At 40.8% G+C, this 21159-nt stretch overlaps 1 protein-coding gene across 2 annotated transcripts in view; it reads right to left on the bottom strand.

Moving 5' to 3' along the window:
- The window catches only part of ccser1 (coiled-coil serine-rich protein 1), a 100835-nt gene that overhangs the window by 68089 nt on the left and 11587 nt on the right, over window positions 1–21159 (bottom strand). For both annotated transcript variants that reach the window (XM_052068612.1, XM_052068611.1), the window contains exons 4-6: window positions 20385–20569; window positions 13781–13871; window positions 9941–10046 (exon numbers count right to left, since the gene is read on the bottom strand). In XM_052068612.1, the coding sequence (XP_051924572.1) occupies window positions 9941–10046; window positions 13781–13871; window positions 20385–20569 (382 nt within the window). The remainder of the gene's footprint in view (window positions 1–9940; window positions 10047–13780; window positions 13872–20384; window positions 20570–21159) is intronic.

A 21159-nucleotide genomic window follows, 5' to 3' on the forward strand; every position in this document is an offset into this window, starting at 1 on the left:
GCAGGAAGACCATATCTGTGCCATCGGGCCCGAAACTTCCAATGTTACAGTTTGGTACATATTTCACAAATCTATCAGTCCTCATATGTGGGTATATATACGGTACACAGTATATATATATATATATATATACACAATATATATTTTTTTTTCTTTCTTTTTTTTTTTTACAAATGAAGTACCGATTTAAAGTGTTTCAAATGGCTTCTTCACTTTGAAGATGCAATGTAAATGGTTGAACAAGCGTGCCGTTTTTGGCATTTCTCATAAAGTGCTCATTTTGGACCCATCGGGATTTCTTCTGACGCTAGCGATGTGCAAACTCCACACAGAATAGCAACAACGGAGCAGCAAGCATGCATGTCTTGTGAGGCAGATGTGTTAAACACTACTTTTACTCAAGTTATTGATGTTGTCTCGTTGTCTAATTACACCTCATTGTGGGACTCAGTGTGAAAACACACACAGTCAATAACTTGGTTCTCTATATAAGGTAAAGGTGGACAAATTCTGTACCATAAACCTGAAATTCTGCAAATGTCAACTGAGGTAAATCTGCATAAACATGTAATATTCCGAGATGTCAATTTTGCGGGATCTTTGGTTGAATGATATAATCATACAAAGCCAAAGGGGGGGGGGGGGGTTCCCCCAAACAAATATCAACGTAATTATCCACCCTGCAGCAGAAAAAAAAGAGAGACTGACTGCAGGCTTCACTCTGACACTTGGCTCTCGAATTAGAACAACGTCATTTGAATATTCACACCCTACATTACTCCTGTCAGCTCGTCGAGACAAATAGTCCTTCTAATCCTCAAGTTTTCAGTGTTTTTTTTGTTTTGTTTTTTTGAGTGGCCGCATAATTTCCTCTTCTCAAGCGGCAAACATGAGCACCTGTCAGGAATAAAAGGCTCATCATATAATTTATGCCACTGGGGATTTTTATCCAAACAACATGCAGGAGCGTGATAATGATAGAAAGTGGCACGAAATGACGAAAATTGGCCAAATCGTAAAACAACCACAAGTGATTAATTCTGCATGGTACAAGCTTTGGTTAAATCAATTCATTACCTCTAACAAGGGATTATTTTTATCGGTTGGTGAGGCTTTATCTGTCTGTAATTTCCTGGTTGGAGTTTTTACAAGATGACCACAATGTTGCCATTAAATATTTGTGATAATTCCCTCGCTTGTCAATGTCACACCGGTGCCAAAACCGTCTAAAATTTGAACAAAAATTGCTCGTATTCACAGTTAAAGGACATGATGTCAAACTAAATTTCAGTTGGATTAGCTCCTTAAACTACACGTTACATTAGGCTCTCAGTCTGGACGCAATTTTAAATGAAATAGTAGATTTTTCCATTTTTGGCCATGTATTATATTGCCCATCGTATCTGATCGCATATGAATTGTATTGGACCCGAAAAGCAAAGCGTCAACAGTTGCAGCAATAGTCCGCCCACACACAAGATTTTGCAATTCTGTGACAGCTAATAGGCTTACACATGGCTGAAATGTGGTAGAAATCGGATAGAGTCGCTCAGACAAGTGAATTTTGGAAGGACTACAAAATGACCCTAAAATGGCCGCTTCAAACAAAAACTTTTCAGGCAATGGTTCTCGACACTTTTTGTGGTTCCACTCATGAAGGACATGATAAGCAAATTTCATGTTGCTCAGGAAAGTTGGCTCTGGGGATTGATTAACAAATATATAATAAACGGTAGTACAGAGGATGGGAAAGCTATCAAAATGGTGCTTTATTGGATCTCAACGGTTCCCGCCGCCCCTAAAAAACCCCATGATATAATAGTATGTGATATAGTGCTTTCAAAAAACATACAGAAATGAAATCATGTAATTAAAATTAAATCAACAGTTTTGGGCACACTGCATCAATTTGAATGACCATTGTGGTGCTCTTTCTGGAGTACCTGCCTCCCCCACCTGGGGGCAGTATATACATACATTCATTTTCAACAGCACTTATCTTGTTCAGGTCTGCGGGGCGCTGGAGTCTGTGACTGTGTCTAAACTCACAGGCTGGGTCCTCCGGAGGCCACATTTTAAACTGCCTGATGTCACTTCCCGACGCAACTCAACCGCACGTGGCGTCTAAAGTCACTTTAATTAAGCCTGTTCAAATTCGCCACAGTTTATGCAGTCCGTGGAGGCTACACAAGGAGGAGCCTTTCAAGGGCAGAGCCTGCAAATTGTCTTTGTCGAATTTGGAAACCACATGTGATCATGTTGCGCGGGAATTGACGTGCGCTGCTGAAAAATGCAGCCCAAAATGCGACCTTTCGGAGGACGCGGCCTGTGAATTTGGACTGAGCCTATCCCAGATGACTATGGGCGGAATGCAGACTCCACCCTGAACTGGTTGCCAGCCAGTCGCAGGACACGTGTAGAGAAACACAACCAGTCACATTGGCACACCATCACGGAGTAAAAATTGAACCAATGGTGCCAATATTTTGCGGTGTACAAATGGGAAAACTCTCAGAGTGCCATTATGGAACCATTTGTCCAGGTTAAGTGTAATTAAGTGTAATTAAGTGTAATTGTTCCTGCACTTCTGTTGGTCAGCGGACACCGCACCGGCCCAGACAGCGGTCAACAATTTCCACCTATTCTCATTGCCTTAAGGAGGCTGTCAACGATCGCATGTCTTCAAGAGACAATGTAGTTAGCTGTTCATTGCGCTCGATTCGAAGGCGGCATCCTACAGGCTGAAGTTAAGTTCTCTCCAATTATCGGGAGAATTGATTCTCCCTGTGCCAGTCGGCTATGCCGAGTGCATCGTCGTTCTGTCCTCCACACACTCCTCCTTTCCCTTTTTCAGAAGATTGCAAAAATTACAAACTACTCCCAAAGAAAACATGTCAAAATGTCTCCTTGGGTGGCAAAATTAACCGTTGTCTGTGCAGACAAGGTTTCCTCTTGTCTTCATAAAAGCGGCGGTTCTGACTAATTCATCGGGACTGAGCACTAAGCTAACAAAGGGAATGTCTTCCTTTGAATATGAATGGATGGGAGTTGAAATTAATTCAGCTCAACTTAGAGAAAAGTGGAGGGGACGGTTTTATCACTTCAGTAAAAAGAAAAACAGGGAGAACATCCTGAACAAAAGATATCTTGGGACTTTAAAGTTATGCACCAATCACTTTGAATGCTTTGTACAGTAATTTACACAACGGGAATGATACCTCGCTTGCAGTCGATGAGGGTTTAAATGTCTTTTTTTTCAATCCAGCTTCATTGCAATGTTCACTACGTACGTTCATATCTAAGATGTGTGAGGGAGCCAATCCTTTTTCAAGGTCTGTAAAATGGTTCAACAAAGCCAGACCTCCTGCTTGCTGCCATGTTTAAATATATAGACACGTGTATCGGCGTTAAGTCAATAAATAAATAAATGAAAACTGGGCAGAATTACACCGAAAGGCAAAGACATCTTTTCAAGTGGGAGAAGTAAAATGAAGAAAACAACTTAGAATGTACTTGGGCATAACTGGGAATGTGACTGTGTGATGCCAATCACATTCAAACTCAGGTAGAATGTGAACCAGCACACACCTGCCACGACTGGGACAATGATTACTTCCAAAACAAAGTTTGTCTGTTTTAGTCAGCTTTTCTTGACATTGTTTGCTTCCTAGCAGAAGCCAGACATTTTTGGGCAAACATTGACTGGTATTCCCTCCACATTGACTGAGGGCCCCGGTTCTAGCTGAAGAAAAACAGACCCAAAGCATAATGCTGCAACTGCCATGCTTGACTAAAAGCACAGTGTACAAAATCTTGGTTTTGTCAGACCGTAACACATTTACCCCACATGCATTGGGGGATTTTGAGAGCTTATCTGGGTTTGTTTTGTGTGTGTGTGTGCGTGTGCGTGTGTGTGTGTAATGTAACGCTTCTTTCTTACCATCCTACACCAAAGCCCATCCACCGATACAGGTATGAAGAGGACTGGAGATTGGTGTCACATGTACTAAACAGCCAGAACTAGCCAGAAATTCCTGCAGCACCTTCAACATTGCTGTTGGTCTCTTAGCAGCCTCCCTGATTATTTTCTGCATATCTTCATCTGTTTTGGAGGGAATGTTTCTTGGCAATGTCAAAATGGTGTCATCTATTCTCTACTCGATCAAGACTGTGTTGTCATTCTGAAATTATTTTGTACCCTTCTGCTGACTGATACCTTGGAACAATGAAATGCCTCTGACGCTGCGGGAGCTCTCGGCAGATCTTGTACCGTTAGATGTGACTGCAAAAATGTCAGGAAAAGCCAATTGAAAAGGATGAACTTGACACACTTGCGCAACCTCATTATATCAACCCCTCTCAGATTGTTTTACAGGTTATAGGTCAAAATCTTTTGAAATGATTCATCTTAGTCCCTCTCTCTTTTTTATATCACAAAGACCTGCCATTTGAACAGGGGTGTCTAAACTTTTAGTTCTATATACTTTGTTATATATCCACAGCACTTAGTTGAACAAAATCAGGATCCCAAGGCCCCTCTCAAAAAATGATGGCTACACTAATTAGTCTCCTTGTACTGAGCATTTATATCAAATCGGCATGGGTAGCAATACACCAAGGATTTACTTAAACACCGTTAGTCTGGCCCTAGAATGTAAAATACACATTCAGATGGAGATTTTCCACCGGGGAGTTTTCTAGCGTTGCGAGCCAGCAAATGAAGCGCGGGCATTGGAAAAAAAGCCCCCTTAAATAGAGTTGGAGTCTACCAGAGCGGACTGCTCCATGTGAGCAGATGTCTTTAGACTTGGTGAAGCAGCATGTGGCTCATTATCCATGGGTGTTCATGTACGCTTTCCTCCTAGCAACTGTGAATTATTATTGTAATAAATGTGATCAGGCTCGTGTTGAGGCAGATGATTTTGCATACTGCATTCTAATGATACCTTGTATACCGTATTACAATAGTACTGCAATAGCTTGCCTTACGCACCAGAGCGTGTTAATTGTCTCGACTGAAATTAGACAGTTTGGCAACGACATGGAATGAATCATCAAACTGGAATGTATGTCTATTTCTGACTGTGTGGGTTAATGTTATCAGACCACGTTCTCGGCGGGGGACGACTCAGCCTACCGAGCTTACCAAATGTGGCCTTCTTTCTGTGACTGTCTCAAGTATGATGCATTGTCGATGAATTTGTATTCTTCCGTCGATGCAAAAAGATAAACAAATTGCTGTGGAAATATGATTGGGGTGCCCATTATGTCGGTCTTGAGATACCCGTGGATCGCGAAGCGAGTATCTATAGCACTCAAGGCATTAAAATGCATAAAGAATCTCTCACCGGTCGCGGCAAAACAGGCTCACTTGCAGTTAAGAGTATGTTCTTTCGACTCGACACAATAGTAAAGTATACAAATGATTAGGGGACTAAATTAGCAAAGTTTATTTCCATACAGAGTGAGAGAAGTATTTGACCCTAATAGGTTGAACAAAATAAACATGATCTAGAAAAGTTCCTGGTCAGAACATACTTGTACAAAATGGAAGATAAAATAATCACTTCTTTCAAAAGCCATGACACTCAAAACTGATTCACAATAAAAGTTGCTTCCGCTACATTGAACATTGAATTATTGAAGCTTGAAATTTAGACCTCTCAGAATGTATAAAAGTAAGATTGAAGGGCATTATATTTTCTTGTTTGCCCAAAGGATCTGGAGAGGTGCTGCGTGTCAACTAGGGCTGCCGAGATTCGTCGACTAGTCACAACTACAGTATGTCGGCGACCAAATCCATCGGTGGTGAATTTAGTGGTCGACATAATCGTTATTATTATTATTATTATTATTATTATTATTATTGCAACTTTAGTGGTGAAAGAAAAGGACACACTGATCGTCATGTCTGGATGCTAGCCTAAGCACACAACATCTTTGGTGTGTGTCTGATGTCACGCCAACTGCGATGTCATCTTTGGTTATGCTCAAATATTGTTGCGTTGACTATGGATTACGGAGGCTTTCGTCAGTGAACTCCATCGACCTTATTCTTTAGGGTTTAGGGATATAGGAGCAATTATGAGCGTGACTTCCTTTAAGACAGCGGAAGTACCAGCTTAGCCATTTGTGACAGCGGTTTTCATTTCCTGGAGTAGTTTATTGAGATGTTTTGCGGGGTTATCTTGGAGGGGCGTGGGGGGCTTCTCAATGATTAAAAGCTCCTGTAGCATTCAAAAATGTCACACACAGTTTGGGAAAATTGTTGGTGGTTGTACTTAGAAATAGAAGTTGAATTTGGGACCACAAAAGCAATATTTTGAAAATGCACACCGGACAAGGAACGAATGTTGTTGTGATAATAGGTCCAAGTTCCCAGTGCCTACCCAAAAATGAAGAACACGGACGAGAATTACTCTGGAATCTTTATTTGAGAAGCCCACTGTAACATTGTACCGGTGGTCCATTCATTTAGTGGGCAAACAGCCGACGGAGCAACATGGACATCTAACTTGCGCAACGACAAACCACCGGAGATGATTTGCCGGGTGCCACAAAAATGTGACATGTTGACACTTAAGTATGAGTCAACCTTTGAATTTTTTAGGAGAGCCTCAATCGTTTGGATTTTGTGGACATTAAGTGCTTTTTGTCATGAAGCAACATTAAGCTGTCATGAACGCCTGTCGAAGAGGAAAACGTTAATGCTTCTAAAATCCAAAATATTGGGCCTATCGTTCTTTGCAGTGGCTGAAGTTGGCAGAAGAAGAGATGTCGACATAAATTTTGGTAAAGATCAAGTGACATTTACCTGTTTCTATGGAAAGGAAAACACTTAAACGGCAATAAAATCAAAAAGATTGGGCCGATCATGTTGACATATATATATATATTTTTTTTTGATAGGAGCATACTTCATTTCGATTTTCTAGATCAATTTAATACTTAGAAGTTTCATGTATTGGTGAAGCAAAGCAAAACTTTTCAGGGATAAAGAAAAGGTAAATAAAAACAAATACAAGTGTTTATTTTACTAATCTTCAACACTTTGCCTTGCCGTAATTTCACTCACTGCTTTCTGATGCCATATGTTGCGATTCACATATGATCCGATGAGTCGGCTAATTGCTATCGTGACGAGTCAACTAGCAATTTCGTAATAACTGTGGCCACTGATGTTACGAAAAGCAGACATTTATGTACAGCAGGAATACTGTACAGGTAGCTTTTACGTCATAATGCCTTTTCCATAAGAAAGGAATGCAAAACAACCGTCAGTAAGATGCCTTGCAGAAAGAGGAGTCCGGTTGAAAATCTACCCCATAATATTCCATTCGGTTGTAAAAGGTTATTGGAGCTGAAACATCTCAGAGAGTCCGTTATTTGTATAAGACTTGACCTCCTTCCTTCTTTGCATTCTAAATCACTCTCACCCGTGAATTCAAATAGATAAACAGTGAAAGGCTTTGGGAATGCACAGTGAGTGCCCTCATTTTTTGTCCTATTCCAAGACAGAGATAAGACGACAGACTTTTTACAACTGAGCAAAACACTAAAAGTAAGGACACTTAAAGTGCCATTGTCAACGCCGACAATGGCTGACAAGATTCGGTGGCTGCAGTGTGGATCAGCAGAGGGTGGTGGTGCAAATACTTGAGTTTCCATTGCTTCGCAGTCGGCTGTGTGCATGTGTGTAGCAGATGTTCTATACGGCCTATCAGACAGCCGGCAGCATGTTGCGGCTGATACCCTGGACAGTCAAAGTGACTGGCAGGTGCGTGTGTGGCTCTTTTGAGTGTGTGTTGCGTGTAGTCGAGGCGCTTGCTTTGCCTCCAGCAAATCAATGTCCCCCTCAAGGGAGCATGGAACCGGAGAGATCGGAAAGAAAGGCAGTGAAGCAAACTTAACCCCGGGCGAACATTTTTTCTCGCGCTCTTTCTTCTCTCTGCCTCTCTCCATCGGCCCCCGCCCCCCACGGTAGGTAATTCTCACCTGCCGCTGGTTACATGTTGATCGGGGAAATGAACTCTAACCCGGCACCATAATGCGGTCTGTCGCTGTCAAGAGCTTTTGCGTCAAAAGGCGGGGGGAAGTTGAAAAGAGTTTTGAATGTATTATGCTTATTATTATTCGAAATCTTGCCTCAGTTGTACTCTTTCGAGGCCATGTTTTTAAAAGACCATTTTAATGTAGACGGTGAGAGCAATTGCTAGGATTTAATAAAGAAAAGATTGGGAAGCGGGACTTCAGACAAAAAAAAGCAGGATGAAATACTTGTCCCTCGCGCAAACTCTTCACTTTTCAAGGGAACATTTAGCGAAAATAAATAAATAAATAGGAAGCAGCCATGGATAAGCGTTATGTCTCAATAGTGTCATATAGATGTGTCGAAGTGCTACTGGCATAAGTGTCGGTAAACACAAAGGGGCTCTGAGGACTTTTTTTTTTGGACGAAAAGACCTTTTAATCATGGCGTGCAACTCAATAATGGCGCACTTAAAAGTCATTATGGTCTGCTGTCTTATCAGACACAACAAGTCACAATACAATCGCTGACATAACCCATTTATGAGCGACCCAAAACGGCTCATGTGTAGGGCAGCGCCGGAGAAGGACCAAGCTGATAAATGTGTATACTGTGTGCATGAACAAAAAGTGTGAAGTGAGCATTCCGTTTCAGCCGTCGGCCAATGGAACAGGCGAAGGGTGGAACACAAATATAGCTTGCACATTTTGTCAAAGAGAATGTATTAATGTATTTATTTAACGCCCGACTGAGCTAAAGTCTTGTTTCATCACCACGATGGGTCTCTGGGGGATATAAAGCACGCCAGTCAATTCACAAGGAAGACTCAAGATCAGCAATTTTCTGGGACAGACGGAAGCCCCTACAGCAGCATGGTTGTGGTCTCGATACTCTATTGGGATCCAATGCAGGAGCTGAATTGACGTTTTGCACAGATAATGCTAAAAGTCAGCAGGGTATTTGTTTGAAATCCGAAGGTAATGATAAATAATATGGGACTAGAAACTTTAGTACCTAGACGTTCCCGGTTTGTCAATGGAAATGAGATGAATAAAGGAGCATGACCAACCCTGAAAGGACAAGTCGAAGGTAACAACAAAAATAGAAACTTTAGTGCAATAATACCTTGAGATATGAACTTAATTCCTACCAAACCATGCTAGTAACTCAAAACACTATTTTCTCAAATCGTCTTTCACAAGTGAAATTAATGGAAAGGTCATTAATCCGTTCTTATGAGCAATTTTTCATAGATAAAGAATCCTGTGAATATTGCTATTTTATCGGTCTGCATATGCTGCTCCACTGTTTGTGTTCAAACCGTAACTATAAATGTTAGCATGTCAATGCACAACGTATCATTTCTTTGGTTTGATAGTAAACCTCAACTGGGAGTGTTATTAACAGCTCGAGGCCTCATTGTTGAAGAATTGTTCAGTATTTGTCAAAGCACTGCGAGTTGTCAAGTGGGTTGAACTGACTTCACTCCTCCATACAGCGCTCATATCTCAAGTTTGCGCTCGCAAGTTTAACCAAAGTAAATAAATGCATAAAACAATTTTTAATTATAATCAACCAAATGGTGGCTCTCGATATATCTCGAAGAATTTGTATGTCGGGTCACTCGTATCTCAAGGGTATTCGTATCTCAACTGTACCTTGTCATACCTGTTTTTTGGGAAATTAAATTGATAAGGTATTACAACAACTACTTCAATATTATAGATGCCAACGGTAAGTATTGAGATGAAAGTTAACCAAGTTCACTGTCATTGAATCAAATTAGGTCACCAAATTAAAGGCGGACTGTTCAATACAGTCGACTGTAATGCAGTTCTGCTGTAGAACCAAAATAAACAACATTTTGTCCTAAGAATGCGTCTCTGTAGGATATTGTTTGTCGAGTGTTACCTGTGGCAGTTGTCTTTGACTGGGATGCGATCTCCTGATGGATCGATGGGTGAGTGGAGCAGGTTGAGACAAGATGCCAAGGACTGGCTGGAGTCTTGTCTAGAAACTGCAAAAGCACAAACACCCACACACAAGGACACACACGCACACACACACTTAAAATGTGCGGGTAACTGACTAAAACATATTCAAGTCGATGAAAAAAAAACTGGTCACCATGATAAAAACTTTACAGGTAATGTTTCAATTAACATGTTAGCATTACATTTTAAAAACATAAGGATCTGCAGACATCTAGAAGTCAATATTACTTTTACTGGAAAATAACCCTGAACACTTTTTGATGGATTTTGAAAAATTCACCACAAGTCTACATCGATGCTTGGCAGATACGAGATGGGAGAATTTGAAAAAAAAAAGGAAATCGCTGCCTACCTAGAGGAAGACTAGACACGGGAAATAAGGGACTAAGCGTGAAGTGCGTAAAGTGCAGCAACATCCCATCGCAGCTCACGTGCACCATTTGAAATATAATGCGGCTCTGCTGATGTCAATCAGTAGCTAGCTTGCTGTGGGCTAACACGAAAACAGTAGACTGCGCACCGTGACATCAGGCTCTGTGCATTATTCACACCCACGCTACTACTGCTTTGAAGCCTCTTTTGAGGAATGCTACACTATATGCTAATTACATTAATGTCCGCTTGTTCGAATGTAGTGCGTGTGTGGGGGGGGGGGGGCATACTTGTTATTTAATTCATTGTACTATTTTTTTTTAGACATTGAATAGACTAGTTGATGCTTCGAGTTTCCCATTTTGCGGTGATGGTTAAATAGCTTAAGCTCGAGAAATCACTAATCACGCATTTTGGCAACACAGAGGCCCCATTGAAATCAACAGGTGGTCGGCTCATACTAGCAGTGGTGCCTCAAGCATGTGGCAATGTTTTTCAAAACATGCAAGTATGACCTCAAATATAACAAAAGCACACGCAGTTGAAAGGTCAACCATGACCACCAGCTGATGAGCATACAGCTAAAATCATCTCGTCAGCAAATTCACCAAACGCCCCACTGTAACACTGAAGAGGGAAAACATTAGCAGCGTTAATGTTTTAATGCCTCTACCGATTTTTATAAATATATATATATATATGTGTAACATCGTCACCTCAGATGTCAAAAATTCTTTGTGGCTCCCAGCGAAACTGGGTCGAGATGGCTCTTTGATCGTAATTGGTGGCCGACCCCTATTCTATGGTTATTATTACGCATATCTGAGGCTGCGCAGTTGAAGTGGAGGCGCACCAAATCCAGCAGTCCAACATGCTTGGTCATAAGTTGAAATGAAATGCCTTGTTTTTTAATAAAAGACTGCAACAACCATCCGGAGAAAGGTTGAAACACAATTGCGGCAGTGTGGTGACTTGGGATGCAATGTGTGAGGCCTAGTGAGTGTGTATATCTGTAAAAAGTTCCAACTTTGTCGCAAGAATTCAAACGCTTAATTTCATACTCGAGTCTGCACACCATTAGGGCCGATGACTAAGCTTGTGCTGCTGCTGTGTGTGTGTGTGTGTGTTATGAATGATGGTGGCTTCATTGGCAATACATCAGCCAGTTTGTCCTCTGAGATCTTGTGTTTGTGTAAGCGACGTTCAAAGAACACACGCTGCCCTCCCTTCATTGCTCTCTACAAAATGGTGTCCACTGTCCAGCCAAGTGAAGGTTACCCCTTCTTACTTTATCTGTCTTCACCAGAGTATCGATGAGCTTCACTCTTAACGGTTCTGTTAAAGGTCTTAAATAAATGACTCCAATTCATCTGCTATTTATTTAGGCTACATGAATCATCTACACTTGACATTACATCTCTGATGTTGTTTCTAACTAGCAATAAAATTATTTCATCTCAAAGATGCCTTTTTATAATCGTAGGTGAGCCATTTTATCACACTGCAGCGTTGTGCACATGAGGCACTTGTGAATTCTCCCTGTGCCAATGTACTGTTCTGTGCGGCCATATTACGATATGATATATAGGATGACGATATAAAAAGCTGCGGCCAGCAGCCAAGTCAGCGGCCAGCAGCCTCTGTAATTATTTTGAGGAGTGAGGTTTTACTAGTGTACACTCAATCAGCGCAAGCCTCCGTCCTTTACATTGGATAATCTCTGTTGCTATGCTAACCTAGCATCAGGGCGTTTCACTGTCTAGCCATGACATCCATTTACACTCAATGCCACCGTTATTCTCATATCAACTTGAAGTTATTCTTGGTTCGTGTGGTTATGTCTGGAAAGAGATGGGGATGGGGAGTGAGCTTTTCTTTCAAGAGTTGTCAACAGATGCTAGAAATAAATACCTCACGCACTTATTTAGCACACCACCGCTGACTGAAACGTCGGTGTTGCTAGTGACTGACAGTCATGGCGCAAGATTGAAACGTTCCAAAGTGTGGTTACATTTCTCAAAGGGTCAGAGGGACAATGCACATGTTGCTGTCACAAACGGGATCAGTCTTTAAAATATCAGGGGGAAACACAAGCAAGCTTAACCAACAATAGAAAGTGTGCATCTTATCTCGCAGAAGTGAAGCTTTTTCAGCCCAATTGCATGTCCAAGCCTTGTCGTGTGGAATTGTGATTCAATTAAAGCATTTCAAGACGACCACATTTATAGTTTGTCATTTAAAAGTCAATAATGCCTAAAAAGCCAAGTAGAAATTATATTAAAAAAAGAATAAAAAAATAGAATGAACCTACAAAATTATGGTGTTGAATGTAATACAGTTGGAAAATTTGGGTGAAATTTTGTTTGTTTGTTTGTGAACTTTTGAAAAACGTTAGTCTCGGGCCCTGACAAATATATATATATATATATATATATATATATATATATATATATAAACAACAAAACAACAACAAGCAAGGCACCACAAGATTATCATTTTGTTGTGCATGAATGAAGTTAAGCGTATATTTGCGAGGTGACAAGACACCGCGTTAACTGATATTCACCATCTGTGCGAGCATGTGTAAATGGAATAAGTAAATTCAGTGTGGCAAATCTGACCAATTAACCCGCTCGACTAGCCAGGACTATTTGCCAAAACGGTGAAACGTACAAAGCAGCACAACATAAGCGTTTCACACAATTAGCGGCATTTTAAATTGATCGAGCTCTGGTTAACACATTCAGGTGAGGTGCGTTCACAACTCATTTACAATCATATTCACACATATTCCATTGAAAGATAAATAAATAAAGGAATAAACCGCTTTGTAGCATCGAGCCAGGCAACACGTGTAGCTTGGTAATCACTTCTCAAGGCTGAGACATGCTGTACATGAGGCAACTATATCAAAGTTGTGTGCCAGATGTTGAAGGATTGGGAGAGACGGTTCAACTGGAGGCAATAAAATGAATGTGAGAAGGATCAAAGAAAAGTACCATAAGAGGACTGAGCGATGCATATGATCAAAACATAAGATTCTCCAGGCTCTCCGAAAAATATATCTAAGTCCAATAAAAAGTACAGTGAGCAACGCAAAAGCTTTAAAAAAGAGTCTCAAAATTTTTGTGCATGTCAGCAAATCACTAAACTTAAGCTCAGTAAGAACGTAAAGATGTAAAAGAAGTGACTTCACGAGTGTGTAATGGCTGTATGAATGATCAAAAGAATGAATGAAACGAACAAGCTCTGCTTGTCAGTTAAAGGTAATAAAATGTTAGTTAGAATTATGGCTTGTACATGTTGAAGGTTTGATGAGGGTGACATCTTGAGCCTGGAACTGACTCTCCATCATTTTCTACGGCGATTTGATCAAAACAATTACCGTGACGATGGCGCTGATCGTCAGATAGGTCCAGGTCCAACATGAGGTCATCTTCATCCAGCTCAGAGGAGCCCAAATTATTTAGGACATCCTAAAGAGAGAGAGACACACACACAATAAAGATGATGAATATGGGTGGGAGGTTTTCGATTAATTTTGTATTTCAGGAAACTATCAAATAAATATAAAATATCATCCATACAATGCAAAGCAGACAAACTAATCCAATAATTATGAAACAACTCGGGACACAAATAACTCAAATTAAAATCGGTGAGACATTGCAATTGACAAAAAAAAAGTCGAAGTGAAGTGATTGTAATCATTTGTAGAAAAGAGCTCATGTTATCTCCAGAGTGGTGGTACTTTCTTGCCTTGGAGACAGAGAATGAGATTTAGTGGCTCATCATTATGACACAGCAGAGTGGAAAAATGTACCGAAGGAGCTATAAGAGAGAAAGTGATCATCCATCCATCCATTTTCGACAGTGCTTGTCCTCATTTAAGTCGCCTATCCCAGATGACTTTTGGCCGAGAGGCGGGGTACACAATGGATTGGTTGCCAGGCATACAAACAACCATTCACACTCACATGTGTACCGATAGACAATCGAAGAGTCTTCCATGAAGCAAGCATGCATCTTCTTGAGATGTGGGAGGAAGCTGAAGTACCCGGAGAGCATGCAAACAAGATTCAAAATCCAAACCTTTCTGACTGCGACGCAGACGTGCAGCAGAAACTGATTAGTTAAACAGCAAGCAGTGATTCATCGAACGTGGATTTTTTTATTTATTTTTTGGTAGCTTTCTATTCCATCATAATCAACTTCATTGCAATTACTCGCAAAAATGACGGGTAAATCTAACATGTTAAAATATTACTGCATTGCCCTTTCATAAAGCACTCTGGGCTATTATTCTATAAGGACATCCCTCCCATTTTAGAGACAGTGAAGAGCTATGTTAATGTATAAAATGTCCGCATCAGTTGGAAGGCTGAAAATACGCACTGGTGCCTTCATTGTCAGAACAAAATCCACTACTGCCATCTAATGAGCAGGAAAGGGATGACTACTGTAGGGGGGGGAAACATCACAAACTATTACTCTGAATGATCTCGTTCTTCTACTTTACAGACATGTACATTTATTATACAAAAGCGAAAGAATTTTTGTGAGAAAGATTTTAGTGCAGTCATACCGTTGTTTGAAATCAGTTTAAATGGGCAAACCACAAGCTTTTCAAAACAACAACTTGAACACTTCACCCTTTCCAGTGGAACATTAAAGATCCTCAAAAGTGGAAACAAAATATGCCTCAAAAGTCAAACTTCAGCTGAAACTACCATCAGACGTTAGCAAAACTTCTGCTCGATTTGCATCCAAAGTTAACTTCACAAGTGTGTTTTGTCTTTCTTTGACTTTTTCGGAACGCCATCACAGAATGGTGCCAGCGATGACAAAATGGAAAACTATGACAACCATAGAACCGTAAATGCAGCGTCAAAACTCATGTTTTTCTGAAAACAACAAGAACCAACACAACTACCAGTCATAAGTGATGTGGTTAACCAAAATATAAACACACACAAAAGCATGGGGCGGCAACATGGCAGAGTCTTTTAGTCGTCAATAAGCCAGTCTCAACACAGTGCGCAAGATAATTTATAATATCGTTAACCTCTTAAAATAATGGCCCAAGTCATATTTAGACAAAATATATTTTGCTGCATTAAACATCACCTAAGTATTGGCTACCTAAAAATAAAAAGGCTACATCCTTAGTGGAACAGATCATTCAATTTTACCCCAGAAATGAAATTATTAACAAATATAATCAAATTTGGGTGATTGGGCAAATGATTGAGGCTATTAGTTTAGGAAGCTGTCGATTTGGGTGATTGGGCAAATGATTGAGGCTATTATTTTAGGAAGCTGTCGATGTTACACTCGGAGATTTAAAGTCTCCACACTCCAAATAATCAGACAGACTGTTATAAAATGCTGCCGTTTTCGTTAGTGACAGAGTGCAAACTGTCTCACTGTTTCTATGTATTGGTGGTTGCTGTTGTTTTGGTGAGAAAAACAGTTCAGTGGGTCTGATTTGTGTTAAGACAGTGGATGATTAATTGTGGCACTGTTTAAAAATGAAGTGAAAAATGAGGTGGAGTGAATGTGAGAATGAATGGAAGTTTGTATACATGTGCCCCCTGATTGGCTGGCAAACAGTCCATGGTGAACTCAACCTCTTGTTCAAAGTCAAGTGGGTTAAATTCCGATGAGGACAAGCGCTCGAGAAAATGGACGGATGTTTCCTCTCCCAATAAATGCTCCACGCATAGTCGAAAGAACTTGGTTCAACTCTTGCTCTGGAGAAAAACTAAATCCATGCAACTCGCGAGGGACTCTGGAAAATTCAATAAGCGACTTTGTTCAGCTCTCATCACCGCTGTTTGGACTAAAAACGATACAACAGCCTCATTCCGTATTGATCCGCTACACCGACACATGAGAGGAGGAGAGGGACAGCAGATGAAGGAATAACTAAAAAGGTGGTGTGCCTTTTTAGAAGCAGCTGCTGTCCATACATGAGAAACTAATTCAAACCGTTCTTTCTCAGTGAAGCCAGAAAAAAAGTGGCACTGAAGCGAATAGACACACACACACACGCACTGTATTGTAAAAGAAATGTAAATCTTCAGAATGAAAAGCCGCAGCACACAGACTTCATTTGAGGCTAAATGAGCCATTTCGACGAGTAAGTATGGCTTCTCTGATGCTGAGATGTCGCCTTTTTTACCTCGGTTATGCCATTTGAGCGCCTACAATCGTGCTGCTAATGGACATGTCAGACCGAGGGTCTCATTAGTGGCTGAATCTTGTCCTAAGTACCAAGTGGAATGACATCCACAACAATGTGATGACAGCCCTGTCCTTTTGAGAAGCCAGATTTGACATTTCCAGTCGATCCAATACTTTGGATAGCCATTGTGTGAAAAAATATTTGCAGTCATGACAGCCTGGAGTATGCGGAACAGCAAACTAGCTTCCATCTTTCCACGCGTGTTTGCTATAACGCACCCAGGGGTGGGGAGAACTGAATGTCGACAAATGTAAAATCCAGTTCTTGAACGAGGAGGCATAAAAAGGAACGTCACGCACTCGGTCCAAGGGTCTTTCCTCACTTATTCACTTTTACAGCCTTTATCCGGTTCTAATCAAGTGTTGCATTTATAAACCTTCTCCCTCGATTAACTGAGGGAGTTTGATATTTTAGCACGCTGCATTCACACTTACAAGTGAAGTGGTGAGGAGAACTCACGAGTAGTTGATTCAGATGGAACGGGATGAAAATGAAATCACTCTGATTTAAGGTCACGGTACAGCAAGGGAAGAAAATGTGGAATGAAAAAACTGCTTACTGTGGTATCAGGAGCACATTTAAAGCCTCGTCTTATGTTGCAGGTGAAATGGACTCATTAAAAAGTTTAAAACTCAGCATGAAAAGTTGAGTTTCAAGATAAAAAAAGAAGAAATTTATTAGCGATAGAAAAACAAATACAAAGTTTAATGACAAATAAAAACAACTGTGTATATATATAATATATATAGTATATTTGTTGTCCCCCCCACCCCCACCCCCAAACACACACACAAAATTTTACCCATCTTAAGATCATGGCTTGGCTGCACCAAGAAATTCCGCCCATAGACGGTATGAGCAGAATCAGTGACAAAGGGCAGAGTCCCGCCCGCACTGGAAACAAAACCACCTGATTGCCAGCAATGTGGACCAAATTCTGACACTGGTCATACAGGACGGGTCATTCAAAATTTATCAATCTGGATTTTGTCCGGTGTTCATGTTCAAACGAAACATTAAATCAAATCAACTGAAAATTCCATAAGACAAATCCTTCCACGGATGTATACTGTTGACTATGTGTTTTAGCGTTATCTTCAGTTTTGCCGACATGTGTCATGCCTCAATAATTCTCAAGCACAGTGATGATTTGCCACTATCTGATACCGACGACTCGCTTCAAACCCGTCTCGCCTAGTCTGCTGATCCGAAATCAACGTGACTCTAGCTCTGATAATTTGACGTTCAGCCACACTATGGCACACCCCCTGGCGTGGAAGCAGAGTTCAGAACATTCAGACAGAAACTTAGTCAAGTCTGTAGCTGCATATCAACTACCGGTACTCAGATAACATGCAGATTGAAAATGATGCCTAAAAGTGCATAATTAGCTTCAATTGAGTTTTAATGATTTTGAAACGTTTAAATGGTGTAGCTAAAATAATAGCTCCTCAACAACTGAGTGATGAAGCAGGGGACGCGAAAAGTGACTGGAGCCAAAAGTTCTGCCCGAACTGTAAATCGATGCAAAAAAATGCACTCAAAGTCGCCGGGGCTCGTCACGACAATAAATGGAGACAACCTCTGGAGAAATGTTTTGCGTGGTTATCTTGTCAAGTGCGAGTGGGCGCAATCGCTGTCGGCCCGCTACATTATTATCCGGCTGTCAAAGGTGACGAAAAGGTGGGCGAATCAACCAATGCGATAAGTGCGACAAATATCTCAAAGCTGCGCCCCCCCCCACCACCAACACCCCCCAGCACCAAAAAGGAATGTCGAGATAACAACAGGAACCAGCAGAAATATGTCATCAGATACCTGTACCTTAGAGTTTTATCTTAGTAAGCTTCATAAATGTGTCTCATCTATCACTCCAAATCAATATTTTAGGTATGACCATCAGAACGTGGGCAATAATGAAACAACAACACAGCTGTTTCAAGAAAGAAGAGATGTTGTGTGGACTGAAATGATGATGCTAATAGTGAATGAAAATGCAAATGTTGCCACTCTTGTCTTTATCAGTAAAGACTTACCCATGACCCTTCAAAGCCTTAAAGCATGTACTGTATACATTTCGAGTTTGGACAGAATTTGGGGAAAAGTATACCTTCAAAGGGACATCATATAGAAAATAGACTTTTTGTATTGCTTGTATGCAAATATTAGAGCCTCTGGAGTACATGTCCAGTCATCGAATGTGACACTGAACACTCACACAAAGTTTCTCCACCCATAACATGATCAGCAAGGATGGGTGAAGATCCAGAGTGACTTTCAAACGACGGCCAGGGAGAAGCCATTGGACTACAGTGTCTGAACCACGACGATGCATAGGCACTGTCACTAAATCCCACCTCACAGAGAATGGCATGGCCAAAACCGACTTGTAATGAACCTCCGCAAGAAAATAATGACGCCAATAATTGAGCTATTTGTTCCCTGCTTGCGATAAGATGTTAAACCACAAATCTGTATGGACTAAATACAGTATATTGAACTGTATCACTTCTATTGAACAATATAAGGATAGCATGAGAGTCAAGGAAGAAGTGGGTTTCGATAGAGGATGTGGGCGAGAAAGAAAAACAAAACAAAAAAAAGTGTGGATATTTTCAGAGGTAGCCTCGCCCCCGTTGAGTGTACCCAGATGACACAGACTGCAAGCTTTGCTATTGTGTTGTATTTTATTCACATGCCAGGATGAAATCATAAATGTTGTTGTGTATTGCTGTAAAATATAAGAAATGTTTATTGCATATACTGTACTTGTACGGCTTGGGGCTTTTTCGCTAAAAACTCGGAAATGTACAGTATATCTTGCATGTGTGAAATCTTATGTGCATTTCCATCCAGTCTGGTTTGGCTGCATTGCTCAGTGTGTGGCAGACCTAAAAAAACCCACATCCACAACAGGTGCGACGCCCATTCTGTGGTGTCAAAATTCAAATGGTAAGCAAAGCTGCATTGGGTTCTGTTGGATACACAGATTAGCGTTAGCTACTGATTGGATCGCTCAATGAAGCTGTCGACATTATTTGTTTTCTGTAATGGGGACAGATTGCCACATACACACAGCATAGTTTTAAACTGAAAATGCTACAACAGCCTTCATAGGCTAATTCTCCCCCCAATACTCTGCTCCAGTAAATAAGACACTTGGTTTCCTGTTCAATCATATAGCTCTGCCTCCTGCTGTCATGGACTTGCCTTTGGTCCAGCCGTAGTTGGTGTTTGTTCCGTTTAGAGCTAGGTTTTATTTTGATGAGGTTTCTACTTCCTGTTTTTATTCCCACTTCCACTTTTTGTGAATAAAGGATTGTGATTTTGATCTGCGATTGGTGCCTCTGAGCTTTTCGCACTACCCATCAACTGGGTATCGCTGCCATACGCTTGTCAGTGGTAATGAAAAGGTACAGTGCCATCAGTGCGGTGTTTTGTTTAAAGTGACATTAGAGTCGGTTTCATTCTATACTTGAGACGGTTAATGTTCACGGGGGCCCGCGTCATTTAATCGTTCACTCAATCGTCATTAAATTTAAGAGGGTGTTTCAAGAGTGTTTTATTGTTTTGAAACTTTTGCATAAACAAAAGTCTCTAAAACAGTTAATGAAGGTTTTACAACGGCACCAGTTTATCCTCCGGAACAAATGATTCCAAATATAATTGATCACAATGGGAAATTCTCTTCTCATTACCACCAAGGTACCACTGTGTCTTAAGAGCAAACATACACACTTACCAAACTTCCCAGTTTGGATGATGACGAGTTGTTCCTGTGTTTCAGCAGGCCGCATCCTTCCACGCTGGGGGTGTCCCGGTGGTTGCCGTGGATACGAGGACCGCCGGCCCCTTCCGAGGAGGAACGCAAGCGCCTCTCCAAGCGCATCACCTCATGGTAGGGGCTGACACTGCTGCACAACGAGGCTGTGTGAAGGGACAGAACAGCATTAAACATTTACATTAAATGTAGTCTGGGGTTTTTTGTTTTTGTTTTTGTTTTTTTTCCTTTTGTATTGAAACTAAAAGGAAGAGAGTCCCAGTAATGTGGCAGAGGGTTGTATGGTTATAGTGAACAAAAGACAGCCACAATTACAAACAGGAATGTGAAAAGAAATGCTTTCGAGGGGGTAGACAGAGGCCTCCCGCAGCAAAAATTTGCATAATCAACAGCGTTTACAAAGTGTGTGTGTGTGTGGCAAGCAGACTTTTTATTTTCACGAGTTAAAAAGTGAGTGGGCGTAATTGTGTGTGTGCCCTCATACTGAAAAAGCCTTTAGAATTTTAAAAGGCAAAGAGGCCGAGACTGTTTTTACATTACACTAGAGCAGTGGTTCTTAAATGTGTTCCAGTTACCGAAACCAACCAGTTCATATGCACATTTACCGAAGAACCCCCTCATTAGTGAAAAATAAAAATATGATTTTATTTATTTATTTTTACCAATTTAAGACATAAAAAAAACACATTTGTTAAAAACTGAAAAAGAAAACATAATTAGTGGAAGTGGAAGTTCA

This window comes from Hippocampus zosterae, chromosome 6 (assembly GCF_025434085.1).
Source record: "Hippocampus zosterae strain Florida chromosome 6, ASM2543408v3, whole genome shotgun sequence".
NCBI classification, from domain to species: domain Eukaryota; kingdom Metazoa; phylum Chordata; class Actinopteri; order Syngnathiformes; family Syngnathidae; genus Hippocampus; species Hippocampus zosterae.